General features: G+C 36.7%; 1 protein-coding gene across 3 annotated transcripts in view; it reads left to right on the top strand.

The window, feature by feature from the left end:
- Nucleotides 1-27,508, top strand: part of erbb4b (erb-b2 receptor tyrosine kinase 4b) — a 317,969-nt gene that overhangs the window by 137,183 nt on the left and 153,278 nt on the right. For all 3 annotated transcript variants that reach the window (XM_052566051.1, XM_052566049.1, XM_052566050.1), the window contains one exon: nucleotides 8,291-8,442. In XM_052566051.1, coding sequence (XP_052422011.1) covers nucleotides 8,386-8,442 — 57 coding nt within the window. In that variant the 5' untranslated portion in view covers nucleotides 8,291-8,385. The remainder of the gene's footprint in view (nucleotides 1-8,290; nucleotides 8,443-27,508) is intronic.

The raw sequence follows: 27,508 nt of genomic DNA, 5'->3' as shown, positions 1-27,508 counted from the left end.
GCCCATTCTTGGAAAACAATTGCAATTTTAATGCACCAAAATTATAAATTTCACTTTTAATATAAGAATAATAATAAAAAATTCAAGCAAGCTCAGATCTGAAAGTAGATCAAACCAGCATTATATTTGACGTCTCATAAACAGAAAACATAATCTGGAATGATGGTCACTAGTGGTACGGTAGTTTGTTTAGCATGCACAAATTTGTGATATCAAGGTACAACATAAAGCAAGGATCACTGTCCTAAGGGCCAAAATGTTGAGCTGTAATCTCAGAGGTAGTGTGAGTGGGGACCTGCATTGCCAAGCAATCTGAGAGAGCAGTATTTTCCCTTGATGGCTCAGATAGCTCATACTGTTAGCCCTGCTCTTCATCACACAGCCAACCCTTTTACCCACATTATATATTATATTCTACAGTTTGAATTTGTGCCCAGCCCTAATGTGAGTGTGGATTGCCCCCTCAGTTGAATTCTATTGCTGTTCCTTTCACGACTGCATTGGCTGAGTGTTTGTATATCTTTTTAAATGCCAACCACTTGCAGTTTACATTCCTCTGCGCAGCATTAAAACAAATTATAATCGATTCAAGGCATAATGAGCTAGACAGGCCTCCACAAATTAAAAGGAAACAGCCAACACCCAGAGCTCAGGCGTGTAAAGTCTCAGAGATGGAGTAATATTCTTCACTTTCAGGCTGCTAATGTCATCCCGCACTGGCTCTGCATGTTCATGATGGAAGAGGTCAGGGATACCGATGCGATCCCGCTTTCATTAAAGCGTTTGCGTAACCTCCAAACCCATTTGTCATGATGTCTTTTACACGTAAAGCTCACGGCTATGATATGAAACGGGCCTTCAGGCAGGTTGTGATGTATGCTAGAGTCATTCATCCATTTTCTGTCTTCTATTAGAAAGCGCAATGAGGGGAAATGGGAGTTTGCTGATTTTGTAATATTTGTCTTGAAGTTGTATGTTTTATTCCTGCAAGGTTTGAAAATTGAATCCCTTACATACCATGAATTAAAATTAGGTTGGCCACACCCACAGAAAGTTGAATACACATAGACTTCATACAACACTACATTTGGCTTCATATTTATATTGGTATCATCCTGTTATATATTGATAATATTATTTTGAATGTATGTATTTCTTAAATTTGAATTGCGGTTGCTATTCAGATTCAGGAATTTATTTAGATTGAATTTAAAACGTGTTCTCTGTTCAATACTGAATGACGCAGAACACTGATAACTGAGATGATTACGCTTCGCTCGTCTGTTTGAATGTGCCATGGTGACCGCTTTACTAGGTACAGATGGTTTCTTACAGGAACTTCAATGTAATAGAGATACAGACAATATATATATATGTAATTTTATTATTATTTTTTTTTATGCAGATGATGTCATTCGACCATGACAGGGCAAACAGATGAAATTAGAATTAGGGGGGAATAGAAATGTGATGTGGTCAGACCCCAGTTTTGCAAGCTGTAAGACAGATGAATAGAGAAATGAGTAGAACAGCCCACCCTGTCATGAGTGGTCTACAGTGACGGATCACAGAGATTAGTGTTACATCAAACAGCTCACCTAGTGCTGTGGGGGATGATTTGGTGACGATTTGGGGGGTTCTGTTTATCTAATTTTGAAGGCCAAGTAACCTAGTATAAATGAGAAGAGACATTTTTGTTTGTTAGTTTCCTATTAGTGTTGCACAATTTTGTTTCATTTTGCTTTTTTTTTTTTTTTTTAGTTATTGTTTCTTTTGTTTTGTATTGTTTTTGATGCCTTGTCATTTTATTGCTTTGGTTTATTCTTTTTTCTTCTCTAAATAGTGGAGCTTATATATATATATATATATCATATGGCAACCGCCAAAGCTTTTATGTCAGTGAGGTTTGCATGTGTCATTCACATCACATTTTCTTATATATAAATCTAGTTGCTTTCTACAATGTGGTATTATAAAATATTGATTTTGTATATTCAACTTGGCCATGTGGAAAAACTTTTTCTGCATGAAATCCATTTCAGAATATTCTTGTTACCTTTGTCATATTTTCTAGGGAGCTAGGGAGCCACTAACATCTTTTAAGCAAAGAAGTTGGTCTGAAAGCTCCAAATAAGCATAGACGGGCCATTTATTCTTTCCCTGCCTCCTCCTTCTCCTTATCAGTCCCATATTACAAACACACACACACACACACACAGGCATCCGATTCCTTTTCCCTTGTAGTAAAAGATGTCCCTTTCCCTCCCAGCTTTGGTGTACATTCTGTTCCTGAGAAAAATTAGCCAGAGAAATCCTTACTCCTTTATAATGAAGGAAACTGAAGAGGGGGAGGAGCCGGAGGCTCAAGCCGCTGTAATTAATGAGGAGTGCTCGCTTACAAGATTAAGATTCATTTCACTGGCCACATGAAGGGATGAGACAGCCTCCCGCATGAAGGATACACCACAAAACTCCGAGCAGGCTGGGGGGTAATTGATGACGGGGGCGCCTCTGCTGAAAATGTGCTGTAAAAGCCATTAGGAAGGGTTTCAGTCACACCTGTCTGATGTCTGCACAGATAGTCCAGCCCAAGAGAATGCAGAAAACAGAAGTGCTCTTCAGACACAAAGACGGTCTTTTGAAACCGAGTTCCTACCAGCTGTCAGCACATTTCTTGCACTCTCTAATTGCCAATGACCTAGTGCTCTGAAACTGTGAGAGTTGCCATACAGCAGCAAATTAAATGCCTTTGGTTGCGGCCTCCATGTGATGGGCCTGTGATAATACATATCCCTGCTATTAACGGATGACATGGATTTATGACTCTATCAACATCACCAAAAATAGTATTTGGGCCTCCGTGAGATGGGAAGATGGGGATATGGGCCTGTCCTTGGTTTAAGCAGTCTCTTTACCTCAGGATTTGTGGCTTTCCTCCGTCTTGTCCATGCAGGGAGACTCCTGAAAAGAATCTGGCTGTCAGAGAAGTCCTGCTGATCAGGTAAAATCAAGAGTCAGGTCAAATCAATCACCTTTATTTCTGTAGTGCTTTATACAGATTGTGTCAAAGCATCTTCACAGTAATAAACCGGAAAACAGCAGAATCAATTATCGCAGCTTAAGTTGAAGACTGTGAAGCAGCTCTAAAAGACAGTAGTGTCATTATCTAGCTCAAATCAGTTAAGTGTTGGTTCTCCTCAGATGAATCGCAGGGCTCCATGATGAATTGTTTTTCAGTTGTAATCACAACGTCTGATTCTCTTGATTTATTTAGCATAATTGCCTGTAATATTTACCTGGTGGTTGTATTAGCAGTGTGCCATCTTTTTGTTCCATGATCATGCTGAAATATCATTTTATTTTATTTTATGTACATTAATTTAAATGATAATATATTATTGTTTCCATGGATAATAATAAAAAAAAAAATTAAATATAATTTTGTTTTATTTTTTTCTTCATGACTTAGTTGCATTATTTACAGAGGATTTTTGTAAATGTTAATCTGTATTTATCTGTGTATATGATATATAAGACCACATATTCAGAATATAAAAGCCACCTTAAAAAAAAACAAACAATCATATTACAAATGCGATTAAACAAATCTTATTCCCTTCGAATTCCAGTCAAAATAAGTTGGCTTTTAGGCTGGAAGTTTCCATGCTTATATATTCTTCTTTTCCAGAGGTATGTATTTTTCTCTGCCTGGTGTCAATGAGACAGCGTTTGGGATTATGAGGCATTGAATGCAGTCAGCACAGCTCATTCCAATGAGAACACTGTGAACTCACAGTACATTGTCTTCACATTTTGAGACCTAGAAAAGATGAAGGAGCCTGTTTGCTTTCAGACTGTGTTGTCTTTCTCCAGGACACACTGGAGGCCAGTGGTCAGGAGCAAATGGTCTGGGGACAGACTATATGGTGCAGAATGAAACATCCCTCTTAAAACAGCCCCACATCCATTTTCAGGAACACAAATACTGTGGGCTTAGATGTCTGGTTATCACTAGTATTTTTACTAGTATTTTTTCTTCTTCTTTTATTTACTAAGTATTTTCTTTTATTATGTTATTTTCCTTTTTATTTTTATTATATGCACAAGAAGAGCAGCCAAGGTGTTCTTAAAGAAATAAAAAAAGAAAAAAAAAAAGAAAAAAAAGTGTTCCTTTGGCAGAAAGATAATCATAAGGGAACAATATGAGAGTGAGTAAACAATGACAGAATGATATTTTTTTAGTTAATTATTCTGAGTGAACATTTTTGGGTGAACTGCCATAATATGCTAATAAAAACAAAAACTTTGTCTGACAGCTAAACGGCATCCAGTCAAACCCAGTTTAAAATGTTTAACTCAAGTTTAATCTGAGCCCTCTGGTGAATCCGATACTATTTCCATGATCATTTCATGAGACATTTACTTGATGAATGGTCTCTCCGGGTGCTTCAGAGAGCAATAAACCTATTATTTATAGGTGCACAAGCCTTCGGACAATTGTTAATGTCACTGTGTCCTGACCTCACAGGCGAGTTCAAAGCTCCAGTGCTCAGTCGGCCGAGTCAGCCTGCTAAAGTGTTTATGATACTAATTTCAGCTGGTCCCATATGGAGAAGGCAGACCCGTAGACTAGTGACTGGGATGGTAGAGGACACGGTTACCGGACCGTAGCCCTGTCACGCAGAGATGCAATCATGACTGTCATTATTACCATTTAGTCCTTCACCAGATGCCCTCTTAACAGGCGAGCAAACCTGACTGATCGGCTTCTCTGATCTTCCAATCAGCTCACGTCCTCTAAGCCAATGCATTGACCATGTTTACCTCAGGAAGTGACATTTGCAACTTTATTTAGCTCAATGAGTTGCCGGCTATTGGCATGACCTTTTCTGCCATTGCTGTGGGTCCAATAAGCCTCAGAGACTCAGACTTCTCTTCTCGCTTATATCGGTGTTCAATAAACCCCCGTTCTTCATTGATGAAGTCATTTTCACAAAACTCATGAAATGCATCGACTAATAGAGGAGCGTTTAATTCCAATGAGAATATTTATAAATATACACGAGTGAAGTCGGAATTGATGAGAATTGAGGTTATGTTTATGGCAAGTTGTTTATTAGTGGGCATGATACATAAAATTGCTATTTTGTTTGTGTGCTGGCAAATGTTTTGGTCCCTTGTCAAACTGGATATCAAAAACAATTTTTAGAAGGTTTAATCCGGGTTAAGTCTAACACATTTGAGATGTTTCTCTGTGAGTAAATAATGATGGAATTTTTGTTTTTAATTATTTAAAAAAAAAAATTTAGATTTCCAATCATGTGTCTTAAGTAAACATGCGCTTACTCTCCTGTTTAAATTCCCATTGGCTGCACCTTTCAGATGCAGCTTTACCGGTATCTTTCACAGTGATAAGGAAGTGCTTTATGTATTCCGGTCATGTTGAATATACTTACACACCTCCCTGACAAATGCAAGGCCTGCAGGAGTTAGAACTATGGGGGGGATGATAAACAGTTTTGTTTGTGTATCTGTGACTGAGTAAGGAGACAGAGCATTTTATTTCTTTGATGAAATGCATTAGACATGTGGTGGGATTGAATCAGGTATGCTTCAGCATGCTGTAGTAAGAAAACGAATTCATAAAGAACTAAATAAAAATGTTTCAAAGCTTCCCTTTTTCGATCTCGATTTTTGTTTGTTTGTTTATAAAACTACAGAAGCTGCTAAGCAACATCAATCGTATGTTAAAGTAATTTATTTTAATAATATTTTTAATAATAATTTTTAATAGATATTTTAAGGTTTTAATATATGTATTGCTTAAGAGTTATATTTAATATATATAGTGCTTAAGAGTTGTTCAGGTTCTATTCTCTTACTGTGGAGGTCCACTTTTTCAAGCCTGTTCTTTGTGATAGAAATAATGCCACCTTTGGGGTTCAAAAATATTGACGCTCTGTTCCAAAACCTAGTGAGTTGCCTACATAGGCTGCATTTTAAGGCATCATGGACGAAGAAGGTTAGATGCTGTTAATATACTTACAACAATTCACTCAGTACCTAAACAAACAAACAAATAAATGATTTGTGTGTTTTATGTATTTTTGTGCTTATTGGAGTATTTTGTTAGTTGCATAACTAATGGCAGACTCAAAATAATACAAGACGGATCACTTATATTATTTTTCAGTGCTTCCTTAAATGTGGGATTTTTAGAGAGCTCACTAAGTTTAAAAAAAAGTGATAATCTTCGTTCATTGATTATAATATAAAATTCCGAATTGAGATTCATGCCTCAATCCATCATTTATGATCCCCCAAAAAGAAAAAGAAAGTACAAGACAGTTCAATCAAGCTGTAGTCAGAGGCATAAATTGGAGTGTTTTCTGTGTGCCAGTGAGGAGGTTTGCTGAGGGGCAGCATCTCCAGCACCAACATCATCTTCTTTATTGAAAAAAACAAATGAGGAGGTTTGTAGGCAGACGTGCTTCATTTTAACACCGTACTGTGGCCCATGGCAAAGTAGTGTGCAATCAATGAGTGTCAAGTATTCCCATAATGTCACATGATGTTTACCTGTGGTTTATTTACATACAATGAGTGTGTATAAAGAGCACATACAACACCTCTTCTAAAGATCAGGTAGTTAATAATCAGAAATACAATTTTGACATTTTTCCATTGTTTGATGAACTCTTAGCAGGTTTGTGGCGAAACGTGTTTTGTGGCTCAGTCTGTGATTTGAGTAAAGTATAGTTTGCCTCCCTTTTGATTTTGATGTTGGTGGCCTTTTTTTTTTAAAGTGGGTTAGCTGTCAGATATGGTATAGAATGAAAACTCCCTAACAAAATTATATCCCACAATTCACCTATAATCTCACAACGGAGCCCCAAGGGTGCAATAAATGTTTATTACCTCGAAGCTTCTTTCATAATACCTCCTTGGCTCTAATGCATGTTAAGGGTTATTGAAAACACCTAAGTCTAACACCTGACCTCTTCTTATTTCAGATTCTCTTCAACTTATCTTTTTCTCAAAATGTCTATTTTTAGTAGGGGAACAAATCAGTTTTCTACTGATAATCTGAGGAAGACTGAACAGTTATGTGCTCGTCTCCATTACTAATAAAAACTTTAGAGCTTTAAAGTCTTTATACAAAATGACATACAATCACAATTGATCATATTTACTTTCCTAAAATGCTTTAAGTATATATCTTTTTTTTATCCTTAAAATGTTTAAACAAAGGAATAAATATTAATTTTGACCACTTTCAATGCAAAAGCACCATGAAAACAGGTTTTTCTATATGACCTGTGCACTGTATTTTAGAACTACTGAAATTAATTTGTGACATCTAGTGAAACTCTTCCCAGTATTTTCATGAGAGAAATGAAAATGTTGTGAACGAATCGTTCTTTCGAGGCAAAACTTTTCAATGAATCATTTGAGCTAGGTCCCAAAACTGGTCTCAGGTTAATCATGAATCAAACTGATCTGAAGTTTAACTCATTGACTGATGGTTAACAGCAAAGAGGACAGTTTTCAAAATGTGACAGAAGGAAGAAAGTCGTATAGGGTAATGAAAAAAGTCGTATAGGGTAATGAAAAAACTTTGATTTGTGAGTCAAATATTCCTTTAAAATGAAAGCTTGCTGATGTGGCCTAGAAAAAGTAGATTTATTCTACACAAAGCGGGGCTCCCCCTCATTCTGTGAGAGTGTGTTAATGAGCACATGATGAATAAGGTCTCTGTTGCTGCATGTTAAGAAACTAGCATAACATACATTACTCAAACAGCTGTAGCTGTTATAGAAAGTATAATAGGGAGATGCATAGCTGCATTGTCAGTTAGTCTCATCATATGGTGTTATAATGCATATGCTGACTCTCTTTCTCTCTCGGCCTGTCTTTCTGGCGGCCACATAGAGGGTGGCATGGGATAGGCGTGGATGTGCTCATGGATGTTGTGACAGTGGTTCAGTGAGGCATGAGAGAAGGGTTACAGTCTTGGCTCAAAGGCAATGGCAGCTGATGCAACAGATGGCAAATGTCTTTGATTGGTGCAAGGTGTCTGATGAGCAGAAATGGCTCTGTTTAATTACTTGTCAAGTTGTCCGTCTGGGGCTGGAGGCTCTTTGTCTGTCTTAGAGGCTTCTGGGACTCCAGGCCTGATTGAATTGCATTGCTGGATGGACTGAAGCGCCAAGCAGTTCCTGCATCTGTTGTTTGCACCATCCGAATTTAATTTCTCTCTCTTGTTTTTTTTGTTTTTTTCTTTCTGCAGTATGCCCTGGCACAGAGAATAAACTAAGTACTCTGTCAGACCTGGACCAGCAGTATCGAACCCTTCGTAAATACTATGAGAACTGTGAGGTGGTGATGGGTAACCTAGAGATCACCAGCATCGATCGCAGTCGTGACCTGTCCTTTCTTAGGGTAAGTACTCTGTGTGGGTTATTACAGGTCTCCACATGACATCTCGATTTTGTATATTGTTTGTTTTCCATAGTTTTGTTGTTGTTCTTCTGTGTCATATCGGAGTCAAAGTGTCAAGGTAACAATTACACCTAGTGACCATAAGTTATTTCTCTGAATTAGTTTGACATGGTTTAAATCTTGTTTTCTGAACTTAAATTATAAACATGCTAAATAAAAAATTAAACCTGCTAGTTTTTGTTCCATTACTGTCCACCACTAGATTCACAAATGAGGTGGTTCATTCATTTCCTTCGCAATTGATCTTTCCCAGTTCAGTTCAACAAGATGTCTAATTTACTCTGCTAAAAGCCTTGATATACATGCAGCAAAGTTATTTTCATCCTTCACTTAAGATCACAAAAAGTGGCACAAAATTCCCAATCACACGGACTATTGAAATGAATGGAATACAACTGCAAAATTTCACAGAGCAATGGTAGATTTGACTGCACCTTTGCATAGGGCTGTGCAAAAAATCGAATGCGATTTTCATGCACATCTCATCAGTAAAGACGCTCCTTTAATTATTAGTATTATCTCCAGCACGTGTGTTCAGATCAGGGTTGCCAGGTTTTCACTACAAATCCTGCCCTGTTGCCTCTCAAAACTAGTCCAAAACTAATCACGATTCCAGGAGGTTCCCAGATTTTAAAAAAATGCTTCCCGGGGTTAAATTTTTATTTTTTTTGGCATGGTTGTCTTGGTAAAATTCGCCATTTTAGGGGCTAAATATCACGTTATTGGTATGGGGTTGTTTCGAACCGTGGACATGAAAAACAATCGCAGACTTGGCAACACTGGTTCAGGTGGAGCGGCAGTTACTACACAGGGCCGTAGTCTACCGACAACTAACACAAAATCGCTTTCAAAATTGTCAAAATTTTAACCCCGGAAAGCAATTTTTTATCGGGGAACCTCCTGGGAACGCGATTGCGCTAGTTTGGACTAGTTTTGAGAAGCAACTGGGCAGGATTTGTTGTGAAAACCTGACAACCATGATCTTGAACGCACGTGCTGGAGATATATTTCTAATTACAGGAGCGTCTTTACTGATGAGATGTGCATGAAAATCGCATTAGATTTTTTTGCACAGCCCTACGTTTGCAAAGGTTTTGCTATTTGGCACTTTGTTCAGGACGTTTATTTATGTAGCACTTTATACAATAGATTGGTTGAAAACAGGCAGCTTTTTTTAATATTGATCATGAAAAAAGAGCATCAGAGTGAGAGCTGTAAGTGCATGGAATGAGAATTATTTGTTCACTTAAAAGATTAGAAAGTGGTTTGTTTGTGATTGAAACCCTGTCGCCCCTCAACGCCCCATCACAATCTCCCACATTTCAGTTCATGCCATGATGAGGATAATGGGAAGTCATAGAAAGGTCAGGGATCTTTTCTTCAGGGACAACATAGTTATAAATATTGTGTGTTGAGACAAGACTCGTGAATGTTCCTGTACTTCCTCATGAACATGTTTCTGGCTAGTACAGCCTTTGTCTAACCAATTTCAATTGATTTAATTTGACCTAATAGAAATAAAGGAGACCCTCATTAGGTGTGTTGTAGTTGAGATGTGTAGCTTAAAATAGGTTGGTTTTGGCAGGTTAGATTAAAAATAAATGAATATGTTCAAGTTATGTTAATTGCATTTGAGGCATAAGATATTGTTTGGTTTTTAAAGGAAAAGTTTACCTATTGAGTTTAACTCAAGATCTGGTTCAAAGCAATTTCACTAAAGTAATGATGTCAGATTCATGAACGTATAGTTGTTTTGAATTAAAAAAAATTGATTGATTCATTTCATAAAACCAGTCCAAATGATTTGAAATTAAATGTTATGAAGTATAATGAGTGAATCTTTGTTTGAATCAAATCTTTTCAATGAATTGGTTAAAGCAAGTTCACATCGCTACTTCAGTGAGCAAAGCATTCATATTAGTTTCGTGAAATGGATCTACGAACTAAAAAAAATTAATAAGAGAAACTCGTTAATTCAGTGAACAATGTAGGATTCAAAATAATGACATGAATAATATTTTTAATGTAATATTTTCACTTTTATTAATTTATTTTGCCTTAAATGCCTTCACAATTTTATTTAATTTTTTGTCAGTTTTGCAGTTTAAGAAATGTGGTCAAAATGGACTTAAAAAAAGCAGCATGTCATGATATGCTGATATGATATGTCTGGTTGCTTCTATTGTTCTCATTTGTAAGTCAGTTTGGATGAAAGTGTCTGCTTAATATTGTCAAAATTAACATTTTTAGATGAATTATTTCTTTGAAGACTCAAATAGAGTTGAGTAGATCATACCAAAGAGGTTCTTAGAGGACTCACCTCATTACATAGTGCGGGACAGCATACTTGTCCCGTCTGATATCAGCCCTGCAGGTCCATCAGATTTTCTTTAGAATCTGTTTCTGCATTACTAATTGTTCTGGAATCTGTTTTAGATGAGTCGAAAACACACACAACACCACCCTGCAGGTCAAGAAGACTGTGCAACAGTGCAAGGCAAACATTGGCCTCCCACTGAGGTAATTGGCCAATGTGATTGCTGGTATCCAAGTAAAAGCGACTGATAAACTGAGTCATATTATTGCTCAGGCTCAATGGGATAATGGTTAAGGAGAAGAACACATTCTGAGCTTATACGTCTATCTAAAAACAATTCCGGTTCATGTTTATTTAGCCGCACCATAGGGGATCATATTGTGTGGTGAAAATCACTCCTAGGAAGAGGCTTTAAGATTTAGACCACCATCATTGTAGGCCAATGAGGTCTCGATGTATCTAGAGGCACCCAGTTGCACAGGTTAATTGAACTTGTTAATTGAGAACAACAGCAGGGGCAAAGGGTTGAGTCACATGTGTATTTTGGGTAGGATTTTTATTATTTTAAAACATTAATATCACGCTTCCCCAGGGTCTTTCTGTCAGTTGGGGAAAACGTCACCTTGAAGAGACAAAAACGAGGAGAAGAGAAATCTTTTCAGCAGTTGACTAGCCGTCCCTTGGGTGATTGAAACTGATGCTTTCCTTTTTAAAGATAGCTGGAGATTGATGGCCACTTCCAAAACAGCCAGAATAGCTTTAGTGGTAAACAGAGTTCATCTTCTCGTGCCTTCAGGGCTGAGGAATTAAACCCGCAATGTGATGAATAACTGTAATTCTGCCCTCTTAAAATTTCCACATTTCTCTTTTGAAGGCAAAGGTTACATTGCATCCCAGACGTGGATGTTTTGCACGGTCGTTCGGTCCAAGTGGACAGTTGCCAGGTTTCCATGCCATTTTTGTGCATTTTTAATTTGCGCTTAAGAAACCCTGAATTGAAACACTTGATATTCGCATAAAATCATAAAATTTGCATACGGTTTATACACTAGGCTGAGATGGAGGTTAAGTTATTCTCAAAACAGATGTGGTATTTTCACCATTTGGGCATGTTTCTGCTCTTTCTCTGAAAAAAAAACAAAAAAAAAAACTTAATGCTCCTATATAATGTGCATTACTTTACATTCTTTTTTGTAGAATTTGACCAAATATATTTAAAACATTTGGATGGAAATCCAGCTACTGACACCCTCTTGCAATGTTCCACCATCTTTGATTAGGCCGTCTTTCGGCCCTCTATCACATATAATGCATTAAATGCTTAGTTCAGGATTTAATGAGCCGATGTAGAGTTAATAACCGGTTATCATTTCCAAGAGGAAAGCGTAAATATTTCCACAAGGCAGCATGTCATTAGGCTGAAGATTAGATACTGCAGAGTGCCTAGAGTGCGAGGTCTGATTGGAAATATTACTAGATACGGTGTTGCTATGGAGCCCTGACAGGGACCAGAACCGTTCTTCTTTTTAATTTCACGTGTCTTTTTCTCATCGAGTGTCTCTTTTTTCTTTGTGTGCATTTTCCCCCTTTTCTCATGGTGTCAGTTCTAGTCTGTTCAAGTGGCTTCCCCAAAACAACGATGCTCCTAGAATAGCTTTCAGATCCTGAACTGAAGTGATTGGGAGTTATCTTTTGGCACTGTATCGCTGATGTGACTTTGCTAAATGGTCACCGGCCTTCAACTGTTCAGCTGTTCAACTCTCAAGTGACATTTTGCAGATTTAGTGTATGAGCACATAAAATGTTGCTAACAGTATATTCAAAAAGCCATGTCATTTTTAACAGATCAGTAGTTCTTTTTTAATACATGCATATACATATACTTCAACAATTTATTAATGTGATGGCAAAACTGAATTTCTGAAATCATTCTAATATGCTGATTTGTTGATCAAGAAACATTTCTTATTATCAGTAATGTTAATAGCATAAAAAACATACAATTCTGAGTAATTTGCGACCATTTAAGTCCTATATAAGTTAATTCTGAATAAAACAATCACATGAAAGGAAAAAAATGTTGTGTTCTCCATTGTTTTTCACAGCCCGAGGCATCCGTGAGCTCGGATGGGCAGAAGGTTGCTTCTGCCAGAAACATTCACCTCCACTTCCTATAAACTACTTATTTGTTTGCTGACTCTAAATATTGATTAAAATAAAACTTTCGTTGGAATAGAGAACATTTAGGATGACTTTCCTGGCAAATACTGTTTAAGCAGCCTCTGTTGTGTGGGTTGTCAATACTCGGTTCTCTATTTAACCCTGAGAATATGCAACTCATTCTTATGAAGATGAGCTACAATTTCCATCCATAAACTATATATGTTTGGTATTTCTTTGGTAATAGATGATTCATTGGCGGCTTTTTATTTTGTATTTTTTTAAATAACCTAGTAAACTACTGTACAGTCTACAGCCTACATAGTAATAGAGCCTCATAAGAAAGTAGATGATTACTGTTGTTTATAGGGTCGTCATTGAATTTTGTCCTTCTTCAGCAGTGGTTACACAGTGCTTTAAATAAAAGACTGTGTTGTGATTGATGAAACATCTTTACACAACCATAGCCTATGATTTATGATGAAATGGGTTTCCTATTTTAGTAAAAGAAAAGTCAAAATTAGGAGTGAATTTTTATTGGTTGGTTAGCTCAGTAAAATGGGAATTAGAGCTGAAGATCTTTGCCCGAACCCTACAGGACCCCATGGGTTCGGTCAGGTTCAGGCTTAATTTATATCATCTTAAGCGGGCTCGGGCTTGCGCTGCGGTTTGCGAGGTAAACAGGTGGTCATGTGATGTGTTTCGATTAGCGCGAGAAAGATGCGAAAATGGATGCCGAGTAGGTGTAACGGAGGCTTGCCTCTGGTGATTACGTTTTGGTTGCACCAGCAACTAAAGCAAAGTCTGAGGTGAGAATAATGAGTGAATAATGACGCACCATCAGTGAGCGATTTTATTTCTTTATTCCAACTTCCAAGTGGTCTAGTCTACGCTTGTTATGAATAAATTGTGTTAAAACATGTATAAATAACTAATTCTTGACAAAAGGCAAGCTCTGTGTGTGTGCGCACATTTGAATAATGTCGGGCTGTAAACGAAAAAGCTGTCAATCAAAATGTACTTGTCGGGCTCGGGTCCTGTCGGACCTAACTTTTATGGCCCGATTACAGCTCTACAAGGAATAATGTAAATACTAATTGTACACTGAGGGCCCTGTTTTAACGATCTAAATGCAAAGTGTAAAGCGCCCGGCGCAGGTGCCCTCAGTGTGTGTCCAAATCTACTTTTACTATTTTAACGACGGAAAAACGGTGCGACCAGGTGAATGGTCTAAATGGGTTGTCCCTATTCTTTTAATGAGTAATGGGTGTTTTTTACTCATTACTCATTAAGAGAATATATATATATATATATATATATATATATATATATATATATATATATATATATATATATATATATATATATGATTAGCCTACAAAAAAATATTATGCATTGCAATCCTTTCATTTGTAATATTTGGCATGTTTGTGTGCTGCTGTGCGTCCCTGTGTTTAATAAGCAGTGTATACGCGCGTTATGGACCCGCCTATACTCACAAGCTCTTTAAATAACAAAGAAAAAACATTGCACCAGAAATTAGACCAGGTTTGAGTTGGTCTATGGTGCAGTGTATCAGCTCCTTAAAATAGCAAAACGCCAGAAATGCGACTGGCCACACCTCTTTTTTAGACCAGCATGCCCAAGGGCGCACAAATGGGCGCAAATCCATTTGCTAATTAAATGATGAGTCAGTGGACGGAAAAATGCGAATGGCGCCGGACAGAAACTAGCAAACACCGTTGTGCTGCACCTTGCGTCGCATTGCGCAGGATGTATTATAGAGCCCTATAGGTCTAAATTAAATTTTATATAGGAAAAAGTGACATTTTTGCATTAGAATTATAATTAAGCAAAAAGTCAGTTCCAATAGTGTTTTTAAATTCCTAAAATTGCATAATAGAGTACACTAATGGAGTAATGGTTATGTCTGTAACATCTTCACACGTGCTGCATTACATCAGCTGTGATCGGAGAGACGTTTTCACAGCGCCCTTCAATATTAATGAAGACTGATGAAGTGTTTGGGAGCCCACGTCTTTCAGCTCTGCCTAGATGGGATTGACAGTAGCAATTAGCAAACTCTCAAGTTCATTTCCATCACTTTAATATGACTCAAAGACAGGCTTAAAAGGGGAGGAAAGAGAAGGAGCATGAGAGAGGAGAATTTCAAATGCTTTGGTAATAATGTGTAAAATATTAGTGCAATTAGACCATGAAAAAAAACAACAATCCTGTTTACAGAAAATTATATCTTGACTGACAGGTACAATGACTCATTGAATAAATGAAATAATAAATATTCATTATAAATTAAATAATAATATAATATAATATAATATAATATAATATAATATAATATAATATAATATAATATAATATAATATAATATAATATAATAATGTTAAAAAGAAATACAGCAATAATTAAACAGGATGATTGAAAAAGAACATACTACAGTATAAATATTACCATGAACATTTAATATAATTATATTAATAATTAATAATTATAATTATAATAATTATATTAGTTATAGTTATTATTTTTAAAATGGCTGGCCTGTATGCATTAAAACGTTCAATGCACAGGTAGTTCCAAGACAGTTTAATCACTGTTCTATATTAACCCTCTGAAGTCTAAGGGTATTTTTGGGGCCTGGAGAAGTTTTGTCATGCCCTGACATTTGTGCTTTTTTTCAATTACTTATAAACATCTAAATGGCTAAAGTCTAATCTCACTGTAGTCAGCACAAACTGGGCTATAAAAATATGTGAGCAGCATGTATGTACATGATTGTGTTTTTGAGAAATGCGTGGTTAGTGAAAAACTAAAAATGTAAAATAATTTGAATAAGACCATAAAACACATACAGAACATTGGTTCCCGGGACTTTTGAGAACTGGAGCTTGTAGCCTAGAAATTTTCTTTCTAAATTATGTGAAAATCATCTTGTTTACTCACTCACAGAAAACAATATATTGATTAAAATTTTCTAAGACACTTTTTGATGGTAAAAGTCATATGCGAGTAGGTGTCAACTATTATGAATATAATTGTGATTTACACCTGAGAACACAAAGGCCCTCATAATGAGCTGCATAATGAGTAGTTCTGTCAGGTTTGTGACTGTGAAGGAGGAGTTACAAGAAAGAATGTAGGAACAAAATAAATGTACATAATTTTATGTGTGTAGTTTATCTAGAATATATTTAATTATCCCACACCATTATTTAATATTCACTTGCGAGTGCAGTTAAACAGTTTATTAGGAACAATCAAAGCTGACTTTCAAAGCTGAATTTTTTGCATCATTACAAAAAACAAAAACAAAAAACATTATTATTAATAATAAATTATATAATATAATAACATTTTTTTGGAGGGGAGGATAAATTGAAAGAACAGCATTGTTTGTTACATTTGGTACATTTACATTTATTTGTTACATTTATATTATTTACATCAAGCTTTTGAATGGTACAGTAGTGTAAATTGTTATTGAAACTTCATAATGTTTCACTTGATTATACATTTAGTCAGGAATTATAGTTTGAAAAAAGTCTAACTAGTAACATGTTTACACATTATTTGAAAACTACTACAAGTATATAAATAAAAAAGAGACCTACTCATATTTTTGATCTCTGCTGAATAAAGCACTTAATTCTTCTCAATCCTGCAGGTAATCCACATCACATCTTTTTGGGGTGAAGTATGTCTTATTCCTCTCATCACAAAGCAAACAGTAAAAAAAAAAAAAAAACTTGAACAGTATCGCTGCATTGTCTTCAGTTGTGTGGGCGTATTCAAGCCGCGCACTTCAGTGAAACATAAGAGTCTGAATAGAGCGTTCAGCGCGGGGGCGTGGTCACATTAGATTTAAATTTAAATTTATGCATTTAGCTGACGCTTTTATCCAAAGTGGCTCACAGTGCATTCAGGCTATCAATTTTTACCTATCATGTGTTCATATATATAATGATATATCATATATCATATATCATATATATAATGAAGGGAGACGTGACTTCGCATTGTTTTCATATGGATTACTTTATCACAGAATATTTGTTTCGGCAGCACTTGTTTAATTTGAAAGTAGACATGTCAAGCTTTCTATAAATATATCTCTCATGCCTCTTCGCTGAGTATTCACGGATTTAAAGTTCATTTTAATGCCGCATTTGTAAATGAAGATCATCACAGACAAAGGCTGCAGACAGCACACCTTTCTTATCTTTATTTTATAAATGCACAAAGTTTTGTTGTTATTATGTCTGTATACAAAAAAAGTAGACCCATTACAGATTCGATTGATGTATTGCTCTTATCTGTACGATCAAAACTGAAAGTGTAATTTAAGTTCTTTTCGGGGTTATCAGGTATATGTTTACGCATTAAACGACTCGAAAGGGTAAATGTGCTTTAATTGATGCACAAACACACACACACTCACACACACAGAGAGAGAGAGGTCAGAGATTGCAGATAGCGCTGCGCACACACATAAACTTATCAACACTTCCCCGCAATTTTTATTAATAAAATAGCCTAAATACTAGATTGCTACATTATATTCCTCAACAAAAAGGTGGTAAAATCTCTGTAATTAATTAAGTAATCAATTGTTTGTAGGGAGACGCGCAGACGCAGGTTACGCACAACTTTCATCTTTCAATAATTAATTGAAATAAATGCTATAAGTAATTCATATGATTGTGATTTTATCACACTATTTAATCTCTGTGTCTGATTTGAAGCAGGCAGAATGCTAGAGCTAACGAACTGTCACTGACGAAAATAACCTTCCGGTCAAATATTGCACTGCAAAGAGCAATACTAGTTTTAACTTGTCTATAACTTGGCAAATTACCATGGAATATGCGGGATAATCAACGACTTGCCTTACATTAAAGGAATTTAAATGCACAACGTGGAGGCCAAGAACGTTGTGGCTTTCACGTCATGCTTTTAAAATCCTTTAATACATGGCAAGTCATTGCTTATCCCTTACCGTTATAACATAAGCATATAAAATCTTATTTAATCTTATTTTAAGTATTAAAATATAAATGATAAAATAATCATAATAATAATGTTATTAGTGTTATTGTTATTGTTGGTGTTGATGTTTAAAAAAATGTTTTACTTTAGTACAATAAGCAAATTTGGAACCATGTTGGGTTGTCACTTGTAAAAAGTCTGTGGTAAAATCTGGGTTCTTCTGCGAATTGAGAGTCACTGAAACTTTTTACCTCGTATTTACGCAGGCACAGTTTAATGGAGTTTTGGAACAAATATAAACACTCCCACACATGCATGTTAAACCAGAGGAAGAGAGACCTCTTTCTCAGCTCATGGACCGCTCGAGCATCTCCTCACTTCTCCTGCCTACGGCGAATGTCAGCACAGGTTCACATTCACAAAAGCCCAGCACACGCTGCAGTGCTGCAGTCAGGGATGTCTCACTTCCCGTAATGATGAGTGTCGTCCAGCTCTGGAAGAGCAACAACACCTCAGGAGACAGTGAGGAAGAGAGAGCAGGTGTTTGAGCTGAAAGAAGAGACAGTGATACAGTGAGACAAGGGGAAATCATTGTAGCATTTGGGTTTACTATAGTGTTGGTTTGTATATATTTGGGACCAGTCAGTTTTTGACAGCAAAAGGTTTAACTCTGTTTTGTGGATAGCTTGCAGATATATTTTTGAGGCCGACGTGCCAGGTCACTCTACAAGGCAGAAAAGAAAGTCTTACAAGTTTCTTTACCTCTTCCTTCTTCACCCCTTCATGCATATCTCCTAAACATATATGTGAATGAGCATTTCCCAACCATTTCACATTATGTTTAGAGTTTTGATGGAAATGCAATAGAGAATATATACTTTGTAGGCATATATTTCTACTGTAGCTAATAACTTCTTTTTTTAATTGTGAAATATTATTACAATTTAATCAACTGTTTCTAGTTTAATGTATTTTAAAATATAATTTATTTCTGTGATGCAGAACTGAATGTTCAGCATTCATTACTCCAGTCTTCAGTGTCACATGATCCTTCTGAAATCATTCTAATGTGCTGATTTGGAGCTCAAGAAGCATTTCTTCTTATTAGCAATTTTGAAAACAGTTTTGCTGCTTTTTGTGGAAGCCAGGATAATTTTTTGGGGGGATTCTATGATGAAAAGAATGTTGAGAAGAACAACATTAATTTGAAAAATATTAATGTCTTCGCTGTCGCTTTGATCAACTTAATGCATTCACACTGAACTATTTATTCATTTCTATATTAATTTGTTTAAAGATGTGCATTAAAAATATTGACCCCAAACTTTTGAATTGTAGTGTGTGACATTGTGAGAATAACTGTATTTGTTATCTTTATTTCTTACCTGTTGTTTTATTATTCTTGAAGTTTACTTACTATAGTTATTGAATTATTAGGCTATGGTTACATTTTTAATTAATTTTTAATACATGCAATTTATAAGTTTAAAGATTGTACATTTTTTGTCAGAATAAACACTGCTAGAAAGCCCAGGTTGTGGTAGTTGACTGATCTGTGCAGTAGAAGGTGATGTGCATGACCCTAATCCCCTCACAGCAGGAAAGTACTGCTGAGGTCGTGCTGGTCATGTGTTTAATAATGGCTGGGTCAGTGTTTAGCGGGGATGCTGAAGTTCACAGGGTCTGTCCTGACTCTGAGTGTCAGGAAGATGTATGAGCTATAGTCAGGGCACATCCTCCCCTCACAGTGCACACTAATGATGCTACAAGCCCTGATGGACACCTTCATTACAGTCAGATCCATCATTCCACTGTTGAGGAAGCTACTTTCAAACTGTAAGCTACACATAAAGTAGCTCAATTACAATCATGCTTGTCTTTTCAAGTAGTTTGCCACCGTAGAAGTTACACAAAGTCATGATTTTTGTTTGTTTATTTATGAAATGAATACTCTTATTCAGGATGGATGCATTAATTCAGTTAAGAATCCTGAGAGCCCCGATCTCTCCTCGTGTGCAGACAGGAAGGTGACTTTCAACAGAGTGGAGGCATGTCGTGAAGGTGACAAGCTCCTCTGTGTGCTGGGAACTTCCTCCGTGTTAACTGAGATGTCTTCCACCCACCACAGCAGAGCGTACAACCTGACAAGCACTCCGCGTCTCTCATATTCACTTTCCAATCCCGGAGAAAGAAGAAGCAGACAGATAAAGAGAGTCAAAGAGAAAGAGAGAGAAACGAGATAAAGACGAGGAGAAACGTAGGTTTCTTATCTCAACAGAACACCGGTCATTGAATAAAGAGCATGAGAGAAAAAGCAGCAAGGGAGTCACAATAATCTGTCCGGGCTGCACTTACACTAGCTGTCTCGTTGTCCTATCTCCCTCCGTTCTCCATGGCGGGAAGGTGAATGTGGGTCTAGGCCACACTCACACGCTAAATGAAATCAATTTACACAAAAGCAACACTCACTCCAGGCTCTCAGTATGGGTCTTTTCTACAATGGCTGAACATACTTTATTAACCGCTGCTTCCTGATAACAAAGCCATCTGGAATTAAGTGGAGATTTCCCACCATCCACACACGCCTCACTCAAAAGAGCTCATTCGCAATATGAGACGCCTTTTAGTAGCTTCTCTGGAGCGCTGTTGGGGAAGCAACTCATAATCATGGCCAGATTGAATCTACAGTCTATTTTAATGTTGCTTTTGTCATTAGTCCAAATTTAAGTCAATTCTATTTTCTTATCTTTTTTATTGGATGCCAAGAAAGGGATGTTCACACAAAAAAAAAAATATATATATATATATATATATATATATATATATATATATATATATATATATATATATATATATATATATATTTATATATATTTTTATATATTATCATTAAAAAATTTGGGGTAAGGTTTTCCAATATATATGTTTTAAATAGTCTCTTACCAGCTGTGCATTTATTTGATCAAAAATGCAGGGAAAACGGTAATATTTGGAAATATTATTACAGTTTAAAATAGTTTTCTATTTATGATATTAAATAATAATAATAATAACAACAACAACTTCCTTTATTTAAACCAAATCCATGGTATCTGAGAAGTTGCCAATAGCCTGTAATCTAAAATTGTTTCATTTTTGTAGAATACATTATGGCAATAGGAAATAGTAATTTGTAGAGGACAATTGCTTGTCTGATTATTACCATAATGACTTTAAACTACAGGACATGAAACCAAATGTGTTTCACCCCTTTTCTATCAATGGAGATACAAATGACCCTTTTTCGATCAATGGAGATACAAATGACATACCCAAAATAATAAGGTTGCTGCTCATGAGTCTTTCTGACTAGATACATAATCAACATATTTTCACAAAGCTGACCCTTCAAAGTTTACTGTTCAAGAATCAAGAATTCTGACTGTTATGATAATAGAGATATATAATCTCAAACATAAAAACAAAAATAAATATATTATGAACACATTGCATATTAAATGTGTGTGTGTGTGTATATATGTTTTTTTTTGTTGTTGTGGTAAATATTTTTAGAAACACAATGAAGCTAAAGCCACATGTATACTCATGCTTCATATCAAATCGGAGGACATTATCTCTAAACCTGTGCATTTCTGACCATGTTGTGAGTTTTTCGAGAAGGCTGAAAGAAAAAGTTTATAAGCTCTCCTGCATGCTATTCCCTCATGTGTGGCCCGGCAAACTGCCCCATTCATGATTCTATTGTTCTCACTTGACCAACCTGTCGCACCTCCACCAGGTATGAGACATAATACTCATTATCCCTTTATCATTGTTCTTTTGTTGTTTTCAGCCATTATTAGCCTTGATTCTAGCATTACAAGGTTTACCAAGCCACATTGCTTCAATCCCAACATACATTTACCAGCCTAATATCAAAAGTCTTTCTAAAATAATACAACTAGACATTTTCTTACTACCTTACATCAATTATTTTGACAAAATGCATCATATTGATTTATCAGAAGTCAGAGACATGATGATTTTGTCTGAAGAAATATGAAGTAAATGTGTAAATATATCTGTATATCTCCATGTATATGCATCTTTGGACTATAAGCCCGTAATGATGCTGTTCAATGAAGCTATGTAAAAACACAAATAAACCACTGCAGACGTGACTGAATATGAATGCGTCATGAATTTCTATTCCAAATATGACTTATACGGATTTATTTTTTTGCACTCTTGACATAAATTAATAAATTGTCACTGCAACAGTGTTTTGTCACAACAGTGGTCAAATATAGAAGCTAGAGTCTTTAATCTTTCTAATGATGCAGTTTGTCCAGATAAAGTAAGAGTGTGATGTTTTAACGTGCTGCTTCCAATCTTTGTCAGTTAAGGGGTTTTAAGCATCACATACTGTATGGCTGCATAATAATGCAAGAAATGAGTAAAAACGGATGAACAAAAGACTCTTTGTCTAAACCGAATGACAAAAATGAGAACAAATACCAGTCTTAGAATTTAATGTTTGCATCTCTGCTGTGTACTGCAGATTCAGACTGCACATAAACTTACTTTGTTTCTGAGTATGAAAGTGTTCTGTTCTGTGTTTAGTCAGGTAAGTGTTATCCATCGATCATGTTTGTAATGGAGGCAAGTAAGTGGGTCAGAACCTGGTGCAGTGGCATTAGCTCTGCCACTGCTCATTCTCTCTAACCTGCTCTCTTCCGCAGCTGATACTGTATTTCTAATTTCTTTCTCCTTTTTCTTGGTGGATATGTTCAATTGCGGTCTATAGTTTTAAGATGGAACAGCATTTACAACCAATCTTGGCTCCATAATGTGGCATATTTCAAGACTCATCCCCCCTGCAATATTAGATTTCTGTGAATTCCAAAGTTATTCCATTGGCTGAAGAAAAACTAAGTTTTTTATTGTTTCATAGTCCGGATCCTACAATACACCTTGATGATTAATCATGAAAATATTTAATGTCAGCCAATCTCTCTTGACAAGAGTAAAAGAGAAAATGTAACATTTGTCTCTCTTTGTGTTTTTAGTTAGTGTTCTTAGAACCTTACAAACATAGTATGCAGTTTATTTATTCACACTGATAGTGTGAAACACTTCGAATCAGGCATTACAAACAGTGATTTTGTGAGGGGGTTGAATCTAACTTTTGGGGAAGCTTGGAGGAGAACCATGCAGGGTGAGGGTCAGGTTCACTCTTAAGATGCTAATTCATCCATTGAAAATGAAGGTCATTTCACAGGTAGATAAATTGTACATTTTGATGAACGATTTCCAGCATGCACAGATGAATCGTGCACAGCAAAACGTGCTTTAAAAATATCAGTAAGATTTATCCAGTTTAAAGTTGACTTTTAATAATCTCTCAGAACAAATTGTTTTCAGTTGCTAAAGAGAACAGAAGTGAGAGAAAAAAAAAACACTTCTGTGTTTGAGCTTGTGAAACATGAAGAATGTCCTCTGCTGGGGGTATTACTGGTTTTATAGCAGTCGAGACAAAGGAGCCGGCTGTGGAAAGGAGGCACTGAGGATGGAGTTTCAGAGGAAGGACAGAATGGGTAAACAATGGAAATGAAGACTAATACCTGCAGAAAGAGGGCTGAACAGATGCGACACGCTCTGACGCATGATAGGACTGCCTGAGTGGTGTGTCCACACCAGACCGGCTCTCTGCAGAGAGGTGCACGCGAGACAGCAGACGCTGGGACGGCTGGGAATCCATCTTGTTTTACGTCAGTCTAGCTAGGCCACAGCCACGGAACTCCTCTGTTTCTATTAGAGCGGGGGTCCTTGAGTGGCATGGGGTGGTCTTTGTGCCACTTGACTTTAATTATGATTGGTCGGCGCTTGTCCCGCTGACCTTGTTTTAAGGCAGAGGAAACAAATCACAGTGAGGAACCATGAGCGAAAGTGTCGTTTTTTTAACCAAGGACTAACCTGCCTTTAAGAGATGTTCATTAGAGAGATTAAAATGTCATTTATTCTGCTTAAACTATGGTGCGACGTAGCCTTGGCGTAATCAGTTTAGTAAACAAATGGCTGTGCGCATTGTCCGGTCTGTTTACTGGCCCCCTCCCTGTCTTACACTTTCACACAGTAACTAGTGGCTGTTTAAATAAGAACTCATTAGAATTACATAGCCATTTAGCTAAGTGACATTGGGTGTAATTGTACCATCCATCAATTGCTGTGTGTAATAACACACTTGGAAGAGCTGAATGTTGATTAGCCGGTGGCCAATATCTGGTGTAGCTGAAAAATAATGACTGAGAAAAGGGCAATGGGGCAAGGTGAAATTGCCCTCTGAGGAGCCGGTCACACTCGCTGTCCTGTGCAGGCCAAATTAACTTCATAAGATTTAAATTAACAATAAGACTGCAGATTTTTGGCTTGTAAAGAAATTGACTTTCAAACAAAAACTTACCTGGTGAAATATTCACTTGAGTGTGACAACTAACCCCGGTCACCCTTACACCTCTCCCTGTACCCTGCTTACTTGTCTTATTCCCGCTCTTTTCATTGCTTATCTTTTCAATTTCCTCATTTATTGCTCCTTGTTCTTAACTTGCCCTTCTCTCTTTCCTTTACATTTCCCTCATTCTGTCTGTTTCTGTCCTGGGGTGTTAGAATGTGCCGTGTTTGCCTGTGAGGCTGCCTCCTGTGTGTTGTTGCTGCTTTATAGGGACAACAACAGCGCCACACATTCCCCTCTCTCCTGTTGCCCTTTCACTCTCTGCAGAGAGGACCGTCTGAAATCCAATTGCCGGGCTATAATTATGGCTTTAACTAGGGACTAGTGCAGCTATTAATCAAGTTCACCAAAAAGCACATGCTCGGCCTGGGCCATTTCTCCCACTCCGTTTTCTGAGCATGTGTGGGCTAAAAATCACACAGAAATAGTGCTGTGGTCCTACCTGCTCCAATCTCTATTCATTGATAATCCCTCCCCCTGGAATGTTGGCCTGTTCCTCCTACAAAGCTATCGTATGGCTTCAGAAGACTTGGATTATAGCAGAGAAGTGGTATAGACCACTTTTACACTTCTAAATCTGGCTTCCCACAGCCTTTGACCAAAGAATTCATGTGATTTTTCTTTTAAACTCATTTGTGATTACTGGATTTTTTTTTTTTTTTTTTTTTTATCGCAGTAATTCTACTTGCAAAAAGCAATTTTCTTTCACATTTAAATGTGACTATAAGAATGTAACTATAGAAAATACAAATTTCTCTGATTTTGACTTTTAAGTTGATTTAAGTTTTTACCATGATTTTTTAACTTTTCTTTAAGACTTAGAGCTAGTCCATGACAAGTTGATTCTACTGGCTAGATTTGTATTTCTTAACAGACGTTCCATGCATTGTGTGATAAAACGTGATTATGATTCACTGTGCAAATATTATAATAATATATGGGACATAATTTTCTTAAAAGCATTTTTGACTATTTAATGTAACAAATTATTGCCGTTTGTGCATTCATTCATTTTTTTAAATGAAATTTACCTTAGCATTTTAAATTTGGCTTGTCAAATTTTTTTTTGTTGTTGTTGTTTTGTTGTGAAATTGTCTAATTTGAATTGTTAAACTTCTACCTTTTTGTACTGTATATAATTTCAGCGCACCATGTATTTTTAAACTTTGTTTACATATTATTCATTTAATTTGCCTTGAAATGGAAACTTGTCAATGGCACCGGCGCAAAAAAATAATTTTATGGCAAATCAAATATATAATAATGCATAAAGTGTAAACTCTAGTGTCCCAAGCTGAAATGATCTCTAAAATACATATGAACAGAGATGTTGGCGATTAATTGATTGCAGAAAAGTGTTAAGGCAAAACAAAAAGACACACAAGGGTTTTCAGTACAATGATCACCTTGTAAGCTCTGTAATGAAGTGAGGAAATGCTATCTGCATTTCTCACACTGCAGCTGACCCAACTGCAGAGGACACTCGCTAACCTCACTTTGATTTGTGGGAGCAGGAGGCAGTGGCATGGCACCTTGGCTAATGAACGGGGTTATAATTGAGATGGAACAAGCCGCAGATATATTCAGCTCTCCACTGCTCAAGTAACATGCCGCCCCGCCGGCTTAAAGAGGTCAATATGAGAGCCGTCGCCTTTCATTGCAAAATTTTAAAACAAAGGCTACTTCACGGGTAGGGGAAGGGGAGATTAAGACGCAACTCTTGCTACTTCCCTTAAATAGAGGCGACAGACTAATTTAATTGCTCATCAGCTAATGATGCTGTTTTAAAGCGCTAATATCCCTCACTGTGACAGCGAGGCCGATAAGAGCGCAGACGGAACCAATGAGGGGACAACGGCACACGAAGAAAGAAAACAGGAGGGAAAAAGAGAAATAGGGAGCGAAAGAGAGAACGGTTGTGTAATTACAGCCCTTTACTGTGAAATTAAAGCATTGTCACAGAGCGTGCCAGCTCCTCCCCGCACCAGTGTTAGGACTTCATCTTCCCCTCATAAATACAGCCAGAGCTGGGTAATTATAGACGTTTTGTATAGTTTCAGGCACGAATAGCAATGAAAGGCAAATTGCTCATTCTCTTTTTTTTCTTTTGTTCATAAGTAGTCAAATTCAAATAATAAAAAAAAAAACGAGCGAGCGGGAAAGTGAAGTGGCTGTGTGAGTAATGTGCGTTTGAAAAGCCAGTTATTTCCAGAGCCGCCTGTAAATCTGGATGCGGCCGGACGGAGTTCTGACAGCATTGCAACCTTTAGAAAATTTGATGATAATGCCTCAGACCTCTGAATGGATGCAGTCCTGAATTTATTGCCTGGCCGAGAGAGCTTTTCTCGGGAAAGCTCATAAATTCGCCTGTAGGTATAGTGAGCACACTGTTTAAAGAGATCGATGGACTGTGCCGAAATGTGCCGTGTGACACCAACCCAAAATCAAACGCATGTATGTTTCCTGCTTATATCTGGGTAAATTTTCACATTAGGGTTGGTTTATATTGGTAATTATATAAAATTAATTGCTTTATATTTTGAAACCTAAGCAAACTTCAATGGTTTGATTGAAAAGTGTGCTTTTGTTAGATTTCTTTAAAATAAATGCCACTTGTTGTGATATTTTGGTATATAATGCAAACCCATGCACAATTTTTTAACTGCGTCTTAAGCCCAAATAATTTTCAGGGCCATTTTAAAAGGGTAGAAATATTCACAGCAGCCCTAGATCATTTTCACCATTGTAAATATGTCACAGTGAATAAAAGAAGCTTTCTTTTAGCTTCCTTTGTTACTAATGGATTGTGGTACCTGATAAACTTCGTTCCCTCTGTTTGAACCCAAGAGATCGGTTGTGTTTCAGCTAACTGTTTTTGGTTACTGAATCCATGACAGAGGCAAGAAAAATCAATGCAGAGAGCTATAGAGACTTTGTGTCTATCCAGGTGCTCTGGTCAATAAAGAGGCCACATTAACCCTTTGTAAGGTGAACACGGGCTCATTGAATTAAAGACTGCTAGTGTTAAAGCA

Source organism: Carassius gibelio, chromosome B9, assembly GCF_023724105.1.
Source record: "Carassius gibelio isolate Cgi1373 ecotype wild population from Czech Republic chromosome B9, carGib1.2-hapl.c, whole genome shotgun sequence".
NCBI classification, from domain to species: Eukaryota; Metazoa; Chordata; class Actinopteri; order Cypriniformes; family Cyprinidae; genus Carassius; species Carassius gibelio.
This window is presented reverse-complemented; position numbering and strand designations above follow the sequence as displayed.